This window comes from Anastrepha ludens, chromosome 3, assembly GCF_028408465.1.
Source record: "Anastrepha ludens isolate Willacy chromosome 3, idAnaLude1.1, whole genome shotgun sequence".
In the NCBI taxonomy this organism is placed as follows: Eukaryota; Metazoa; Arthropoda; class Insecta; order Diptera; family Tephritidae; genus Anastrepha; species Anastrepha ludens.
In genome coordinates this window covers 18,849,628-18,869,550 of record NC_071499.1, presented here as the reverse complement: position 1 = coordinate 18,869,550, position 19,923 = coordinate 18,849,628, and the positions used below count along the sequence as shown (strand labels likewise).

The 19,923-nt window shown below is 35.2% G+C and overlaps 3 protein-coding genes across 4 annotated transcripts; 1 reads left to right on the top strand and 2 right to left on the bottom strand.

Moving 5' to 3' along the window:
• Positions 1 to 3,656: 3,656 nt before the first annotated feature.
• Positions 3,657 to 4,637, top strand: LOC128856580 (tigger transposable element-derived protein 6-like). Its single transcript, XM_054091888.1, has one exon. The coding sequence runs from the start codon at positions 3,657 to 3,659 to the stop codon at positions 4,635 to 4,637; it is 981 nt and encodes a 326-aa protein (XP_053947863.1).
• A 4,239-nt stretch (positions 4,638 to 8,876) lies between these two features.
• Positions 8,877 to 11,132, bottom strand: LOC128857083 (piggyBac transposable element-derived protein 4-like). 2 transcript variants are annotated; one of them, XM_054092651.1, is made up of 3 exons: positions 10,996 to 11,132; positions 10,880 to 10,924; positions 8,877 to 10,818 (listed from the first exon to the last, which is right to left on the bottom strand). In XM_054092651.1, exons 1-3 carry the CDS (start codon positions 11,119 to 11,121, stop codon positions 9,871 to 9,873), a joined length of 1,119 nt encoding a protein of 372 aa, XP_053948626.1. In that variant the 5' UTR covers positions 11,122 to 11,132; the 3' UTR covers positions 8,877 to 9,870. The 2 variants fall into 2 exon arrangements, with proteins under 2 accessions (XP_053948626.1, XP_053948627.1); XM_054092652.1 differs by lacking the exon at positions 10,880 to 10,924.
• Positions 11,133 to 11,376: 244 nt separating this feature from the next.
• LOC128856294 (proteasome activator complex subunit 3) lies at positions 11,377 to 12,921 on the bottom strand. The gene is made up of 3 exons (XM_054091591.1): positions 12,732 to 12,921; positions 12,296 to 12,662; positions 11,377 to 12,221 (listed from the first exon to the last, which is right to left on the bottom strand). The coding sequence occupies exons 1-3, from the start codon at positions 12,753 to 12,755 to the stop codon at positions 11,854 to 11,856; spliced, it is 759 nt and encodes a 252-aa protein (XP_053947566.1). The 5' UTR covers positions 12,756 to 12,921; the 3' UTR covers positions 11,377 to 11,853.
• Between the last annotated feature and the right edge of the window lie 7,002 nt (positions 12,922 to 19,923).

Here is a 19,923-nt window from a genome sequence, read left to right as displayed (position 1 = left end):
TTTTAATATATTTGTCCATTTTTTAGTTTATTTTAAATTTCTTCTACATTTTTTGTTGCATTTTTACATTATACTTTCTTTAAATTTATTTTGTTTTATTTTACTTTAATTTTATGTTATTTTACTTTTTCAATTTTTTATTTTCTATTATTTTTGATTTATTTTGTTTTGATTTTATTTTCCTTTTGTAATTGATAATTTTGTCCTATTATTTACTATCGCATAACTTAAATTAGTTGATTATTGAGGGTTTCAAAAATATCTACGTATTTTTTATAGACATCTCAAATTATTTATTGGTAATTAAAATAATACCAGTTTTCTTTTTAATTTTTTATTTAATTTTTATTTTTTGCTTTATTTTACTTTATTCATTTTTTTGTAAGTTTTTTTTTTATTTTTTTTTTATTGATTTTATTATTTTCTTTGATTTTATTTTGATTATATTTTATTTCGATTTTCTTATTATCTTTACCTTTTTATACCCATTAAATTTATTTTATTTGTTTTTCTTTAATTTTATTTGGTTTATTTTATTTATTTTATTTTATTTTATTTTATTTTATTTTATTTTATCTTATTTTATTTTATTTTATTTTATTTTATTTTATTTTATTTTATTTTATTTTATTTTATTTTATTTTATTTTATTTTATTTCACGGCGGCTGAAGGCCTCGTAGCCAGAGCTGTGTTTTGATATTTATGTAATAAAATTAGTTTTGTTATATAAATTTAATAAAATAAAATAAAAATTTTATTTCACGTTTTTCATTTTTTTTTTATTTTATGTGATTTTTATTTTATTTTTTATACATTTGATTGATTGATATTATTTTATTACTATTTTTTATTTTATTTTTTAGCTTTGTTCCATTACTTACGATCATTTCAGTTCAATTAGTTGATTATTGAGAGTTTTAAAAGTGTTTATAAATTTTTTATTCATTTCTCAAATTATTTATTGGCAAATAAATTATTGAAATTTTTTTATATTATAATTACTATTTTTTTTTTTCTTTATTTTACTGTTTTATAATTTTGTTTTCAATATATTTATATTTTTTTCGTTTATTTCGTTCAATTTTTTACTATTATTTGACTTAAATTAGTTGTTTTTTGAGTGCTGGGAAAAATATGTATTTTCTCCATTTACATATATATGTTTTTATTTTTTTCGAATTCTTTTGTTTTATTGTTTTTTTTTTATTAATTTTAAAAATTTTTTTTATTTTTTTTTTTTGTTTTATTTAAAATTATTTTGTTTTTATAATTTATTTTTTGTAATGTATTTCTTTTATATTTTTAGTTTATTTTTTTTTATATTGTCTTTTTTATTTTTGTTTATATTTTCTTCTTTTTATTTATTATTTTATATTTTTTTATTTTATAATATTTTTTTGTTTTTTTGTAAATTATTTCTTTTTTATTATTTTTTATATTTTCTTTTTGATTTTTTTTTTTTTGGTTTGTGCAATTTTTTTTTAATTTTTATTTTATTTTTTTTTACTTTGTTTTGTTCTCAACTATCCATTGCCTAAAGTTTTCTCAAATGTCAATACAATCGGTAACAAAAAACTTCAGTAGAGTCTCACGAAGCAAACCTTCTTAACTTAGTTTAGCGTTAACTTTAGATGAACAAACTGCCAATCTACAAATTTGTTTTCACTAGTATTTGTTGTAAATTTCCTGAGTGAATTACTTTAGCTTAAGAGCTCATAACCGTTCCCGAAAGCAACAACTGCCTTGCAATACTATTAAAAACGAAACACTGCCGAAAAGTAGGCAACGGTCAGAAGTGGTTCCACGCAACAAAATAACTGCACATATTATTTATTGCACACGCACGCATAGACGATGCCGTCCTTGGACGCTACGGTTTTCAGAGCATTGCAGGGCAGTTGTTGTTTTAGAAGTGCATAAAAGTTGATGTAGCGAATTGAATATAGAATTTCAGTAAGTTAGGCAACGATTTGTAGGTTTAAGCTACTGCACAGCTAAAACACGTCGTTTCGAATTTTAAATATACACACACAAATACATGCATACGTATTTATAAAATACATCTAGATAACGATGACGCTTCATATAAAGTGGATGGGCCGTGAAAATGTTTACTTTGTGCAGTGAAATAAAATTAAGAACTAAATTAAAAGCATACAAATTTGCTTAATTAATAAATTTATATGTGAAATAGGGATAGAATAAAAGCTTATTGTAGAAAAACGACTAAATAAAACATTCAAAAAAAAAAAAGAAGAAGAAGAAGAAGAAGAAAAGTAACAAAATATTCAACAAATTGTAAATACAGAAGAGTGTGCAACATTTGTAAATTTATATTTAGCATTAATTGCCCCAGCGACCCTGTATATTTTAAGCAATTGGAAAAACGAGCTCGAACTTCTTTCTTTTTTTTTATAGCGAAGCAGTGAAGAATTATTGCAAAATGTAGGTATGTATGTAGTTACCCTATATGTATGTATATATAATATATATGAAAATATATAAGTAATAAGTGAAAATCTGCTTTAAGCCGTGCGCGCAGATTTTTTTCTATTTTGTATTTAAGTTCATATAAATATTTTTAACTATTAAATTTTAAGATACACCTAATTTATTTTTTATTAGTTACTATTTTGTGTAATCAATTTTTTAATGCAAATTTTTTCAACAACTGCGATTGAAATTGTGACCAGAGTTGTGAAATGTGTTTGTCTAAAAAAATATATATATTTGTAAATATGTCTAAAAATGTGGTTTCTTTAATGGAGATGGGGTATGCAATTTTTTTTTTTTTTTTGTTTACAGAAAAATATGTACATTTTACGCCTTAACTCGCACTGTACGCGCATGTCCACACCCGCTAACCTAGTTGCGGGTTTTGCCTTACTAGAGGCCATCAATTTTGAAATACAGTGACTCACTGCTTATTTGATGCAGCCAAAAAAAAAAAAAGATATTAAAATATCAAATATATTTTATGGTATTTCCATTACAGAAATATTATATATTTTTTTATTGTTAAATAACTTATTTTATTTAATAACAAAAAATAACAAAAAATGTTTCTTCATAAGAAAGATATGGGAAATTCAAATACAGTGAAATTCCCCATTACGGACAGTCCTTATAACCGGACAGCTCCAATAACCGGACAAATTTTGGGCACACAGATTTTTCATTCATTTTTTCATACAAATATCATCCTAATAAACGGACACTCTAATAACCGGACGCGGACAAAGTATTTCAAACCATTTTCATAAAAAAATTTCTCATAAACGGACAAAATTCAAAAATATCACAAGCAAGCTTTGTTGTTCATTATAAAAATGAAATAGGTGATTCCCCTTTTAACATGTATGGCCACATTCAAGCCCTGTGTTCTAAATTAAGAGTAGTTTTCCATTCAGTTTGTTAAGTCAGTTGCATGCGTTCAAAGTTCGTAACAATATGGCGCAAAAAGGTAAAGTATAGTGAGCCCAAAAATTGTATGGTAGGTACACGTTTCTTTTGCTTTGAAAGGTTCAATATTGGCAAAACGCAAGCTGCTGAAATCAATAAAAATAAAGAAAAAATTCGTTCTAAATGGGAGACTGGAGTTAATGTTCATCAAAAGCGAAGCTTTCTTAAAGAAGGCGGCTCTGAAATAGACAAGATGTGTTTTAATTGGTTCGCTAAGGCTAGAAGTCAAAACATTCCGATTTCTGGTCCCATTTTGAAAGCAAAGGCAATGGAAATTGCAGGCAAACTGGGTGTACCTAATTTTAATGCTTCAGATGGATGGTTAAGCAAAAGGCGAATAAGGAATAATGTTTCTTTCAAATGCGTATCTGGTGAAGCTGCAGATATAAAACAGGATGGTGTCGAACAGCTTAGGACAAAACTGCCATCTCTGTTGACCGGTTACAAGCCTCAAGACATTTACAACGCAGACGAAAGTGGGCTTCTTTTTCGTGCCTTACCTGAGAAAACCCTCGCTCTTAAATCCGCAAAATGCGTGGGCGGTACACTATCAAAGGAAAGACTCACAATTTTGTTCTGTGCTAACATGGCTGGAGATAAGGAGCTGCTTTTGGTTATAGGTAAAACAGCCCGTCCTCGATCTTTTAAACATGATCCAATCGCAAAACTGCCAGTGGATTGGAAGTGTAATAAAAAAGCATGGATGACTCGAGAAGTAATGAGTGAATGGCTGCAGCAGTTCAATCGAAGAATGAAAGCCCAGAATCGAAAAATTATCTTGTTTTTAGATAACGCGGCTTCTCACCCAAAGGAAGCTGTGTATTTCATCAAAGCATCTTGGGATAAAGTGGAAGCCACAACCGTCCGAAATTGCTTCCGTAAAGCAGGATTTTTGGAAACTTATGAGGATCCTCCAGATTTTGATTCTGAAGATGATATTCCACTGGCAATCTATACTAGGCTTCAGGAAAGACTAGACTTGGCAAATGATTTGGAAGGTTTTCTCCAAATGGATCAAAATGTTTTCACTGAGGACAACAATATAGAAATTCAATTTGACCAAGAAGATGATACTATGGACATAAGTGATTCAGAAGATGAATTTTCAGAAGAAATAAGTGAGCCTATAACATCATATGATGAGGTTTTAAAACTTGTTGCGGGCTTGAAATAATTTGCAAAAAATGACTATGTAGCTTTTCAGCACATTAAAAATATCTAGAGCCACTTTGAATATGAATATTTCAAATTAAAGCAATGAATGTTTAAGCAATCAAGCATTACCGAATTTTTTCAATCAAACTATTTAGTATTGAAATGTAAAGACTTGTACAATGTACTTAATCGATGTATGTACATATATGTATTTATATGTAATACTAAAGTATGCAAATATTCTTTACTTCCAAAAATTTCTTAAATAAACTATGTACAATACAATTTATATGTGTGGTATATATTTTGTGACCTCATCCCTTATAAGCGGACATCTCCCATAGCCGGACAAAAACAATGCGACGGTGAGTGTCCGGTTATAAGGAATTTCACTGTAATTCAGTTACAGTTTTGAGGTCACAGCTTAAATGATGCACTAAATTAAAAGTATTCAAAAAACATAAACACATTAATATTTCGATTTCATGGTTACTTAGTGGGGTATCCCTTTTAATTCAAAGCAGCTTTTAATCGGGAAGTCATAGATTCTACAAGTTTTGCTGTATAATCAGAACTAATTTTATCCCATTCTTCCTGTAGCGCCCGTTTCAGATCAGAAGCATTAAAAATATTGTGGTTTCTTATTTTATTTTCGAGCACTGACCACAAATTCTCAATAACGTTGAGATCTGGACTCTGTGCAGGTGTCTGTACTATTTACATATGCCAAGTTTTCCAGATAAGCCAAGCTTTTACAATGCCAGACGTATGCTTGGGATCGTTGTCTTGGTAGAACCTAAACGTACCCATTTTATCCGCACTTTGTACTAAATTATCTTTTAGCAGATCCAGAATCCATCTCTTTATTTCTGTTCTAATCGATAAATGTTAAATTTCCGACGCCTAATCGGACAGCCAACCCATACCATCACACTGCCCACGCAGTGTTTAACTGTAGAGCGCAAATTACATGGTTGAAGCGCGGTGTTTGGTTTTCTCCAAACGCAGGACTTCACATCAGACCTGGAAATGTTAAATTTGCTTTCATCCGCAAAAACAATGAATGCCCGAACGAAATGTCTTTGTTCAAATGTTGTCTGCAAAACTCTGTTCTTTGTTTTCAATTACGAACATTAATCATCGGCTTATTTTGTGCAGTCCCTCCATAAAAATTTTCTTCGCACAGAACTCTACGAACAGTTTTAGGGTTGAAGATTTTGCCTAAGTATTTTTCGACTCCGTTGGTTAATTTTGGAGCGCTTAAATCGGGTTTTTCTTTTACTTTGCAAACAATCCACCTCTTATCTGCATCATTAAGTATTTTATTTGTGCAATTTTTCGTTGGCTTTCTGCCCTTTTTATAATGTCGAATAACGTCTTCCCTTTTTTCAAGTTTGCCAACATGAAAAATTTTGCAACGGCGAAAATTCCTGCAAGGAACATTAAAATGTATTCTTTCTAGAAGAAACGGGCAGTCAATTTGTCCATTAACGAGATCGAAGATAAAAGAAGCAGCCTGAAACGTACCTCTGTCACTTAATGGACAGAGACTAATCAAAGGACAGCGTGAGACGTATGATGGTTTGGGGTCTGAGAAATTGAGTGAATGTAGCGCGAAACGCACACAAATTTTTTTAACCCTCTCCACTCGATTTATATGGACTGCATGATAAGGTCTCCAAATAAAAGAAGCATACTCTCATTTGGACCGCACAAACGCAGAGTATAAAATCTTAAGAGTATATAAGAGTGAAGTGCGATGAGTGACGTCTAACAAAAGCGAGCATAGCAAGTGAATTGGAAATGGCATAATTTAGGTGCGCGATAAAATTAAGTTTAGAATCAAAGAAGACCCCTAAATCTTTTATCACATCAGACGAAGCAAGATATGTGTAATTGATATGATAAGAGGTATAGAGGGGGTTTTGAAGCTTAGAAAATGAGATTTTATGACATTTTTCAATATTAAGAAATACACGATTCATAAGGCACCAGGAAAATAAATTATTCAACTCGGACTGTAGGGCGGCTGAATCACTAGAATTTCTTATTTCAGCGCACACTTTTAGGTCATCAGCATAGAGAACAAAATTAGCGAAGGAAAAGCACGAACAAACATTATATCATTAATAAACAAAACAAATAACAAAGGTCCTAAAATAAATACTACTCTGAGGTACACCAGAGGTGGTAGTGTACTGTTTCGAAGAAACTCCATCGATAACTACAGTACAACATCTCTTTATTAAATAGGATCGAATTCAATCAAGGAACGTAGAATGAATACCGAGACAAGCCAATTTCGTTACTAAAATCGTATGGGAGATTTTATCAAAGGCTTTAGAGAAATCTATGTAAATCACGTCAGTTTGGAAACCATTCTGGAAGCATGTGTGACAATCATCGGTAAAAACGGATAAGTTAGATAACGTAGATCTTGCAGCAACAAAACCATGCTGTCGAGGACTAATTAGATGTTTAACGCTAAAATATTATATAACTTGTCTTTAACAATGCATTCAAAAAGTTTAGATACAGCAGATAATTTAGAAATTGGTCTATAATTTGCAATATCGCTTTTATTACCGCTTTTGAAAATAGGAGTGACTGAAGTCCGCTTCCAATGATCAATAAATATTCCTTCAGCCAAAGATTTGTTAAAAATTAGCTTTCGAGGTTGTACCAAAGAGCGAAATTTTTCAAGCAAAGTTACCGAAATCCCATCTACATCCGAATGAGCAGAGTTTTTAATCTTTAACAATCCCTCAATGACATCATCATCTGATACAACAAGTGTACCGAAGTCTACTGAAGAAGACACTTTCATCAAGAAATTATGGCGAATGGCTGCCAAATGTACTTCCTGAATATCTTCATCAGACACAAAGATTAATGAAAAGAAATCGGCAAAAAAATTCGCTGCCTCACTGACAGAGCCGCCAATAACGTCCCTATAAAAAACAGAAATAGGAATAGAAGAGGCCTTTTTAATCGATTTAATATATCGCCAACAATTCTTCGGATTACTTTTTATATTAAGTTCAAATTTGTGAATGTATTCCTTATACAAAGCCGTATTTAGAGTACGAAATTTATTCCTGCGGAGGATAAAAAACTCGTAATAGCGGGTTTCGTTAGTTAACTTGAACTTCTTAAAAAACTTATTTCTCATTTTTTTTTTTCAATTTTGGTGGGGTTTGCCGATAGCACAGCACCAAGTGTCAATCATCGCTCCGGTGACGTAGAACCCACGATAACCGGAACACAGTCTCTTCAGTCGATCCAGCAGGCATACAAATTTTACCTATCTTATATGCTTAGGTGCTTACACGCTTTATTGGGCGTTTACCCGAGCTCCTCCTCCCATTCGTGGTGTGCGTCTTGATGGTGTTCCACAAATGGAGGCGCTTACAATTTTGGGCCGCCTCCGAATATACCACCTTTTCATGACTGAAATGCGCTCGGAGATTTGCCATTGTCTGCCGAGGGGCGATCACCACTAGCAAAAACCTTTACTAACATTTGGTGTTTCAGAATGATAGTCACGCACCATCCCATTAGGCTACGGCGGCCGCGCACCTATGTACGTTACACGATGCATTCTGCAGGCGGTGTGAAGATTGTGCAATTAAGGTGTCTAAGGGGCTTTAGTGCTACTTGAGGAGTGCCAGACTGGCACTTCAACCATTTCACCTAAGGTGTTCCGTAAACCCCTGTAGATATGTTATCACATAATTTATGAAACAGTTAGAAGTTGCAGTCGTCGTAACGGCATGCTATTTTTATTAGCAAATTTTCCAAGTACAAATCCGCGATGTTGTTTAACAGTATTAAACATCCTGTTGTTCTTGTTGTAGCAGCATAAACATTCCCCATACTTACATACGGAGAATGCTGCTGGAGTGACAGTCCTTGGCCGGATATAAATCCGAATCGTTTCGGTAACGTAGAATCGACTGTCGTGGAAACGCAGTCCTCTCTATTAAACATCCTCTCTGGTTTTGGCGAACACTGCTGAAGTCAGAGAACGGAAATTCATATGAAGCATTCATATGAGCATAATTTTTTACTCATACGTATAATTTCATTATATTGTGAAATACATTACTGCCTCAGCTACTTAACCCTTCATTGCATAATTTAATATTTCTTTGTAAAAAAAAACATACACATGTTATTAGACCTCTAGGTAATGGGAAAAATAATTAAAAAAATCTTTGATTTATAGAAGTATTTTTTTTTATTAAAAATGGTTTGATGTAAACTTCCATCATTATGCAGAATGAACATATGAACTTAGTACAAAATTGAAATAATAAATTAAGTCACTAATACCTTTCATTTATACCTTCAATTTTGGTGAAAATGAACAAAACAGTTATTGTTTTTGTTCAGGCATAAGTTAACCTTATATTTGATACAGCTTATTGTTGAATAGCCTTTACAATGTGGGTATTTGCTTCGCAGAGAAATGCCAACTTGTGGCCAATGGTCACTGCCATCCATTCTTAGGTCTTTTGGTGGAGGAACAACTGCAGGTCCTCTCTTCTTTTTTGCCTGGATTTCATTTTCCACAAAGCTGGAACTAGGACGTCCTCTTCTGACCTCTGTGCTGGATCCTATTGAGCACAAAACTTGAGCTAATTCATTACGAAATTGTCCCATGGAAAGTATATCCTTTTTTGGTATATTTCGAATGATTGCATTTTTTTTGTAAATAATCCAAGAATTTATGACTGTAAGATCAAGTAGATGAAAGAATATGCGTAAATACCATTTTTTCGACCTCAAAGGAATATGGAACCTCCCCAAAAAACTGTCCATTAAATCAACTCCCCCCATATGTTTGTTGTATTCTAAAACAATTTTTGGATATGGAATTTCAACCTTTTCCTTCTTTGTCTTGTCATACCTAGTGACACTAGATATTGGTGTTGACCCCACATATGTTGATAAAAGTGTCACCATTTTGTTGTCTTTCCAGGTGACACAAGACATATCAACACCATCAAATGTAGATGTTCTTTCGACATGACTTCCTCGTGGTACAGACTTTTTCATAAACTCCCTTTTGTCTGGTAATTTTGAGTTAGGTATCCGATTTTGTTGTACAGTACCCACTGATAGAATTCCTTGCTTGGCTAAATAATGAACCAGGGGCAATGATGTGTAAAAATTGTCAAAGTAAATTATGTGATTTTGATATCTTGGCACGCCTCTTAGCAAACGAATGGCTACATTCCCTGTGGCTCCTATATCAGGCTCTCCTTCTGGTCTTCCCGTCCTGAATACAATTCAAATGTATGAGCATATCCTGATAAATCACACAGTACATACAATTTAAACCCCCATTTGTGGGGTTTATTAGGCAGATATTGTTTCAAAAAATGAGCCACTTTTGTGGCACACATCTGCTCATCGACTGATAATCTTTGCTCCATTGGTACAGTAGAAAATTTTGCTCTGAGGTGCTCAATAACTGGACGTATTTTAAATAACCTGTCATGATTGGGATGGCCAACAGGTTTGTGATCATCATTATTTTGAAAGTGCAATGAGAGCTTCATTCTTTCAAATTTGTTGACTGGCATAGTGGATAAAACTGGACCATAACCAAAGGCAGGAGACCAATATGATCTGGTATTTGGAAATCTTTGCACAGACATGAATAATAATATCCCAAAAAACTTCTTGATATCTAACGCAGTATAAGTTATTTTGCTGTTGGTATCTTTTTGCATGATATATAAATTAGTTTGATCAACAATTTTCTGAATAAAATCATCATCCAAAAAATATTTGAAACATTGGTATGGAGTTTCAAGCTGGGATATTTCTATAGGAAAGGCTGACCTGCCTAAGAATGTAATTTTATCCTCATCAAATTCCATGTTTCTCTTTTTCCAAATCAGTTTTCTTTTGTCCAATAATGTGCTGAAAATAGCACCACAAGGAACTCTGCTTTGGCTTTCTTGTTCTTCCACCATTTCTTCAACAAGAGGAGGGTCATTTTCATTAACATCCTGCCAGTCTTCATCATCATTTACATCATCTAATATACTTAGAGGTTCGTCTCTTGTATAGTGAGGATCAGGTAAGTTATCATCGTCAGAATCTTCAGCCTCCATTCCGTCTTCCGACAGCCAACCATCCTCCAGCTGTGTTAGATATTCTTCTATGGCTTTATCTGTCAAAATATTCTGAAAGAACACAAAAATTGGTAAACAAACTGGAATTATGTGAACCAAAATTTCTCCATACTTCACAGATGACAATACTGCATAATGATGTAAATTTACACCATACCTATTTGACGTTATTTTAGTAATATTTTACATGTTTTCTTCACAAATAATAGCAGTTTCCGAATTACTTACCCTATTTCTATGCATAGTAAATATTTTGTACGACTTCTTTGGACAAAACCATAAAAAAACTTGATAATTATATGCACCGTTAGAACAAAACACATAACATAACCTTGACCAAATTTTGATTGTCATGTGACAGTTGACGTTTGCTTTTTTTTTTATTAGGTGCGTTCCGTTTCATTCTTAAATGTTTTTAAAAGTTGCCAGAGGCAAAAAACCATGACAGGAGGCCTGTTTTGGGTGCATTTTTTCCTTTCGAATGGTTTGATAGAAATATCCATCACGATGCAACGAAGGGTTAAACCTTCAAAAAATTGTAATTACATATCGCGCGTGGTAAAAAAATCGCAAGTCAGCATTTACCGAATTAATAATACAAATTTGATAAAATTCGATTTTTTTTTATTTACTCATATCTTTTCTTCTGTGTGTACGGTACGCGTACCTTATTTTTAGTTTATGCAAAATGACGGCAAAATTTACACAACAAAAAAAAAATGGGGGGAAAAAATTGTATAGTACAATCAAAATATACGGGTTTTGCTAATATTTTAACGTCTCATTTCATATTTTACATAACTAAATTCAAGCATTAAGATTATAAACTGTTTATAGAGTTGTTTTGGGTTACGTTCACCAGGTATCTTAAGTGGTGTCACTGATTAATTGTTTTTCTGCTTAACTGCTTTCTCCTAACTTTTTGCAGTCCATTGAATTTTTCTGAATTTTCTATTATCCAATGCCGCAGAGTGACACACTTTCAATCCTGACCGCAACTCTTTTACTATTACGCATGCCTCCATGCTTGTGTTTTGTTTTTGTTGTGGTTGTAATACGGTTTATCTTGTTTTCGTTTGCTTCTTATTAGTATAAGCTATCAGCATTGGATGAACGTGGTTTCTTCAGTTTCTCTAAATTCTTAATGACTATGTCATGCAAAGATGAATAACGGTTTCGCACTTCACATACAACCAGCCATAAGCTCAAGTACTCTTTCTCATCTAACTCCACCACAGCACGTCGATAATCTTCGATATGTGGATATTTGGCCACTTTCGACACGACTTTGGCACGCGACAGAAAATAGCGCGAAATCTGATCGAAGAATGCAGCAGCTTCCGATTCCACTGCTTGTATTTCGGCAAGCGTATCTTCTTGTACGGAAACACCAAAGTTGTTGCCGTCCTCGATTTTTGGTATTAAAAATGAGATCCACATTTTTAATAAGTTGGCTGTGGAAAATTAATTGCAAAATATTTTAATTAGTTTCATCTGAACGGCACTCATTGGCGTTGGCATTACTTACAATCTTCTACAAGCTTGCGTATGATGGGTTTCACGATTTTGATCATCTCGCAGAGTGGTTCATTGCAAGGTACCGAACCGGTAGGCAAGCACATAACTTTGGTGCCAGGCACAAAGTGATCGATACGTGGTCGCTTTGCCGCCGGCTGGTCCGCGTCACCACCGTCGCCAGGCGAGTCGGCGTGGTTGTTTACTAAAATAGGATCTGGCGTTGGAATGTTAAGGTCTTGATGCACCTCATTGAAGTTGCGCTCACTGAACATAGGCGTGGCGAGAAGTTCATTTAATTCGACAATTTTCTCTGGAAAGCCCTGAATAATAAGCTGTTCGGCTTTCTTGATTAGCGAGTCTTTGTAATCCTGAACTTGCTGCAAAATGAAACGTGTAAGAATATGTTATAAGAATGCCTGTACTACACAAAAAAAAAGCGTACTTACCTTGGTTGTGGTGTCGGCTGGCATTTTCGCTGGTTTTTAAATTATTTACTTGCTATATTAATTTAGTTTAAACGGTCCTCGTGGAAGTTTCTACAATTGGTATTAGATTAGCCAGTCGAAAGGTGCAAAAGATGCTTCTAAATTGTTGTAGCGAAACAAAGCACGTTGCTGAACGGTACAGGCTGACTCATGTGCCCACCAGAGAACGTAAATTCTCTGTGCCCACGACGACAGGGGTTGTTAAAATGAAAATCAGTTCTTTTGGAAATTGTAACATTGCTATTGTGCAGTTTTTGTTGCTGGTGCCTGATGTAGCAAAAAATTAGGACATCGGTCACATTGGTAGTCATCGCCAGTTGCATATGGATATGTACATACGTGTAAATGCGAAGAGGTTGTTATACTTAAAAATTTGTTCCCGCTATTCCATTCCGTGTAACTTTCGTATTGTTAAGGCGTAAATTTTTGAATGCTCGAATTTAGCACAACTTGAAGTAAAAATAAGAGAAAATTACTATAAATGCAAAGGCGGTATTGCATCGGTTTTAGTTATAACGTGAATATAAAAATGTAAAGTGAAACAAGTCAACATTTAGTTATCAGTGCAGGCAGCGTCGCGTACCTCCTACTTTACCACAATTTAAAGTGAAATTGAAAGCTATTTAATTATGAAATACAACATTTTTTATATATTTATAACATTCAAAATAGAAACAAGTGTTGAAAATTTCAAAATAATGGAAAATTTATTAATACCGTTCGATTTTGATTAATATATGTATGTACATACATAGCTATGGCGACATCCGCTTTCGGCGTTATAACGGAACATAGTTACTCCGCATTCAATTTATATTATTCCATCACTCCAAAAAAAGAATGAAATATGTACAAATGCTGGAGGCCGCTTTATGTTGCAGGTAAATTATTACACAAAATAATTTTTATTAACATTACAATTGCAATATTGGAAGACAACGTTGATTTAAACATAATGGTAATATTAACAATAAAGTAGCAGAGAAATATGTGATAAAGCAAACAATAGGGTGTATCATGTGACCAAATAACGAAGTTCTCCAATTGCTGCTGTTTTAGCAGCAAATCATTCCAGTAAATATTTTTGAATGTTGCTGAAGTTACAGTTCACGGCAGGATATGAACTTGTTGTTCCGGTAACTTAAACCGGTAAAATCCTCCGGTAGAAATAAATGGTAAATTTACTGAAATTTACAAACCAAATTACAGGGACCTCCTTACATGGTTATGTCTACTTATGGAATAAAGTATTTGGTATTCCTGTATACTCTTTGCAGGTATGTGTATTTGCTAAACAGTATGCGACCTCTGTTGACGTTACTTGGTGTGCTAACTAAACCGCAGAATGTTAATAATATGAGAACAGAGATGTTAATGAAATGATAGCGCGTAAATGTTAAATAACATTTTGCCGAGTTCTAAACTGAAAATCTGTTAGCAAAGAATGTTAATGAAATGTGAACAGATGAGATCCAGTTGAAATTTCAAATATTGTTCGTACAAAAACAAACAAAGGAACAAAATCAATCAAAATCGATGGTCCCGTTGCTGCCAAGCATTCCAAAATGATCTACAACAAAAACTATTTCATTAATAAACGCAAGTGCAAATCTTTCAAAGCAAAGCTCGTTCATTCATAAAGTGAGCCCATCACATATTCCCTTATGTATTTGACCCATCGATAAGCCAATCTTTATTGACGAAAAAGAAAAATTACTAGCGACTTCTTCAAAGTAGTCAACTTCGTCGTATTTATCATTAACATTTTTCTGACGGAAATGCACTAGGAGGCTTGCCATTGCCCAGCGAGGTTCAATCGCTTTTAGAAATATTCAGTAGCATCCTGTTGTTGTTGTTGTTGTAGCAGGAACTTTGCCCTGTCAGTGTAGTGTTTTGTCTAGCTCATCTAACGGTAGTCCAGGAAACTTGCAGTTTCGACAGGTTGGATCCAGAGGGAGAAGGGTGTTAGATGAGTGGTGATTCGTCCACTACGAATCACTGGTTCCAGGCGACGAGACAGTTTAAATTGCCTTAAATGTTGGTAGCAACATTTCTTTGACTTTGCCCCAAGTGCTGCCGGCAAGCGATTTGAGGACCTTGTTGCGATTTTGAACTTTAATGGCAATAGAGGCAGTATGCGCTGAGAAGGAGAGCAAACTGTCGAAAGTAACTCCCAAGATTTGTTGTTGACAGTTGGAATTGGTGTGTCGTCGACTTTTACCTTAAGTTACAGTTAAACCTCCTTTGTTCAGGTGGTGAAGAGGGTCGTCGTGGGGGTGAGGGTTCGTGGGAGAAAGTTGTAGGTTCCTCGCAGTGAAGACGCGAGAAAGGCAGGCGAGGTAGTCGTTTACCTTGGGGCGCCGGGTATCAATGTCATTGCCCGACGCCATTATCGGCGTCGCAGACCAGGGAGAGTCCCTCTGGGGGCTAAAAGAGTTTCGAGATATAGAAGTTAAAAAGCAATGGTGAAAGGACACCACCCTGCGGAACTCCTTGCTTTATTTTCCTCTGTTTAGAGATTTGGTCTCGAAATAGCACCAACGAATGACGACCACTCAGGTAGTTCGCGGTCCACCTCTTCAGCAATGGCGGGAGCGTCGACTGTAAAATATCACCTAGCTGTTGTTGTTGTAGCAGCATAAACATTCCTCATATTTACATACGGGGAATCCTGCTGGAGTGGCAACCTTGGCCGGATGTAAATCCGGATCGTTTCGGTAACGTAGACCCGACTACCGTGGAAACGATCATCTAGTAGCATGGCGTGGCTGACAGTGTCGAAAGCCTTCTTTAGGTGCAATGCTACGGTTTTGTTTGAGCCCTTGGTTTATCTGAGTGTTAATGACGGTGAGTGCTGTGCACTCTTCGGAAGCCATGCTGGTGTGAGGCTGGGGTCAGGTGGTTCGGGTAGAGTGGGAGTAGAAGGGATTCAAGAGTCTTCACTACTGGGGAAAGGAGAGTTATCGGCCGATGAAAATCCCCTACCGTGCATATATACAATATATTATCAAATTAGATAATAACCAAGAAGTACAAGCATAAAACATAAAAGATACCTTTAATGCTTTGCACTTGTGTCTCGGAAACTGCAGCAAGGGTGACGGGAGGCTATATCCATAGCCTTATCTCTATATCATTGACCGATTACTGTTTAATATATGACTTCAAATAGACTTTATCTAAAATATAATTACTTACATTCTCCATTTTAATCAACATTTGCGATCAGCTATTTTTTCTAATTAGCAAACTCTTACAAGTAAAAAGTATACAAAATATACAGTAGAACTTGCAACTTCCGCTTAAAATGAAATGCCATTTTGCTCTCACACTTTCCCCTACTTTGCAAGTTTTTTGGTTACATGAGCACCAAAACGTGATAATGTTGAACAATTGTTACAAATCATTTGATTCATGAACAAGCCTAATATATCGATAGTTCTCATTTGAAATACCAAATTGACGGGTTATTTCTATTTTTTGAAGATTCGTATTTTTGAGAAAGTGGAAATGTACTTAAGTGTACACTGCTAAATACTTTTCTGTGTCCTTGACCTCTTCCTGTTGTTTTCAATCACTCGAGTCGTATTACAACAAAAGTCATTACAGGTTCATGCACATATCCCTGCTTAAACATCCCAACATCATCCCTTCAACACATCCCCATTTTAGTCAATCGAAGTTTCGGTTAGTTTGTGAAATAAACTTAATTTGTTGTTCTTCTTCTTCCTGTTGGTCGCTGCTGCTGCATGCAATTGTTTCATTTCCCAAATTCTCTGGCACTATACTCCCTAAAAACAAAACCTGCACATCCTCTCATTTTATGTAAAATGCACAACAAAGCCAACGAGGGTGTTGACAGCGGAGCTTTGTGAGTTGTATTTCCTGTTACATCATTAGCGATGCCAGTTAGCTGGGGGCGGTTAGGGGCAAGGACGATTAAAAAACGAGCTGTATGCCCGTTTTACCCAACTGAGGAGGTTGTGGGCGGTGTTGTCCGTCGGGATTATGTGTGTGCGCTAATTCCTTTTAAACAAGTTCATTTTGTTTTGTTGGTGCTGTTGCCTTTTACCCTCATCATTTTACTACAGGGTAACAAAAGATTTTTAAATTAATTAAATTAGTGCACATTTTAATTGTTAAGCTGGGCTCCGCTTTCTTATATTAAATAATTCTTCTTGTAATAAATATTGTCGTGCGCCTTCATTTTTATTTGAATTAATTTATTTCATTCATTTGAAAACTTGCTCAAACTTTTTAGACACTGTATAGCGAACTGCGGCCGCCGTAGTGGAAGAGGCTTGTGCGTGACTGCCATTCGGTAAGCTTCGATCTCTAACCTTATTTTGGGCATGAAATATCAAATGTTAGGAAATGGTTTTTCTAATAGCGGTCACTCCTAGGCAGACCAAAGCAAACCCCTGGAGTGGATTTTTGCAAAGAAAAAGCATCCCATAAAAATCCATTGGCTGTTCTGAGACGAGATTAGCTGTTCAAACGACAGACAAATCCAGTAGGTCCCTCCTTTTGAGGAATGACTTTAAGACGCACACCCACTGCCATAATTTTAATAAGCATGCAATACCTCATTAACCCTCCGTTGGACACCCTTTAAAAAACCTTCGGTTGGGCACCTGGATATGGCCTTTTTTCGTGCTGTTCGAGGATAGTTTTTAAAAAGTTGTATCCATAAATCGATAGAAAATTGAATTTTAGGAAGCTACCTGGAAGCACAAGTCATTAGCGTTAATACAAACACCCTTTGATCAAAAACTACCGGGAAGGTGATGTTAACTGTTTTATTCGATTGCCAAGGAGTAGTGCACCATGAGTACCTTTCATCGGGCCAGACAGTCAATAAAAAATATTACTTATCCGTTTTGAAGCGTTTGAGAGATGCTGTACTTCACAAACGGCCGGAAATGTGGCCAAGCAATTCTTGGATTCACCTGATATGGCCCCGTGCCACTTCTTTTTGTTTCCCAAGTTGAAGTTACCACTTCGTGGAAGGAGATTTCAGTCTATAGAGGAGATCAAAGAGAATGCGACGAGGGAGCTGAAGGCCATCCCTTCGTCGGCTTACCAGTGGTGCATGGAATACTGGGTTCAGCGTTGGCACATATGTTTTGCTTCAGACGGGTCATATTTTGAAGGAGATAAAAGAAATGTGCCTGAAATTTAACTCTGTTTTGTTTTATTTAAACATTTCCAGTACCTTCTGATCCTAGGGTATGCTAAATTCACGTCCAAAGCCGAAAAAACCAGTCTGGCTCGACCCGAGTGCCCAATGGAGGGTTCATATTTTCAATTGGTTTCGAGAGCTTGTATCCTGACCTCCAAGTCTTGTGTTCCAATCAAGAGCATCCGGCTTCGGAATGGATTTTCAGACCTATATGGTTTCATAGTTAGACGTCGAACTTAAGATGTGTTAACAAATTTGCCTTTCCTCGCATTCTGTGGCGTTGAACTAAACGAAATTGCTTTACATTTTGACGATATTTCATTTCATCTGCAACTCATCATTTAACCATTCAGAGTTAATAAAATGTTCTAGTCGTTTTCGAAAAAAAGTTTTTAATTCAATTTCTGTCATCGATTACTTCTAGTATTTCCTTGAGGATTCCTTACCAAGCGATTTTACAAAACCGGCTGAGATTTTTAGAGGATTTTTTAAGAAGAATTAAGAATTTTTTTACACAAGCTAAACGGCAAATAGTTTTTTATGAAGAGCTTTTTCGTAGCAGAAATACACTCGGAGATTTGCCATTGCTTGCCGAGGCCCGACCGCTATTAGAAAACACTATTTCTATCATTTGGAGCACGGAGATTCGAACCTACGCACTTTCCTTTGATCGATAGTTACGCTCCAAAACATTCGGCTACAGCGGCGGCCGTATATTTTAAGTGTATTACTCGACATCGTTCCAAGCAGATTCGGGCTCTAAATTAAATTCTAGGAAAAAGTCTGTCAGAGTATGGATCTAATGCCAATTTCGAGTCGCTTAAATTTTAAATATTGGGAAATTTAATTGTCTTCGGTTTTCTTGCAAGTTTTTATGTGAATCTCATGTAAAAAACAAAATTAAATACAGTCAAAGATATATTATTTGTAGGGCTAGCATGGGGTTATTTAAAAAAAAAAAGGTATCAAAAATAAATTATTCGTCCCAAAAAACCCCCAAATATAAGTTTGTATTGAAAAAATAATAATAATAATACTTTGGTCAATATTAATTTTCTTATTAACTTCGTATTCATTAAAAATAGCTTCTTTTAAAATTTGCGGCCTTGAAGTTAACTTAACCCTCACACAGGCAAGTCCGCCCCTAAAAATGAAAGAATACTCCGAAGTGTAGATTCGTCGTCATTCTCAGCCCGTGTGTATTTGCCCTTCGACTATGTGAAGCATTTTATATAAGTCTCTTGTCTCCATTTGTGGAACAACATCACGACGCACGCCAGAAATAGAAGGAAGTGCTCGGCCAAAAACCGAACAGAAGTTTACGAACGCGTAGCAAACCTCAAAGAATGTTCAAGAATGTGAGAAGAAGCGTAATTCTGTCGCAAGGCAAAAAATCCCTCTACTTATGTGGGTTCCAGGACACTCCAGTGTTCAAGGAAACGAATTTGCCGATGAATTGACCAACCGTGGATCAGCGGTGCCCCTACAAGGACCAGAGCCAATAATCGGAATCAGTTCCGCAGGAATCATGAATTGGATCAGCGATTATGTAGGCAATCTACATAAAGAGCGATGGTCCGGTCCAGAACGCTGCAGAACTGCAAAGTGTTTTGTGACAAGTCCGAACAGAAAACTGTCAAACTTTCTACTAAAACTTGGAAGGAAAGACGTTCGCTTGATGGTAGGTATTATTACGGGACACAACACATGGAGTCAGCACATGACCACTATTGGGATTATTGAGGACCCAATGTGCCTGTCGTGCTTGGAGGAGGCGGATAGCACTGAACACTTTCTCTGTGAATGTCCTGCCTTTGCTAGATCACGGCTACGAGCTTTGGGTTCCGATGTCGTGAGAATGGGTAACATTTCTTCTGAAACTGGAGGATATTTAAAGATTTGCCAAAGAATCTGGAAAATTCTCAGAAGACTAACTATCTTTATCTCTGTCTCTATTCCTTCCTATCTCTT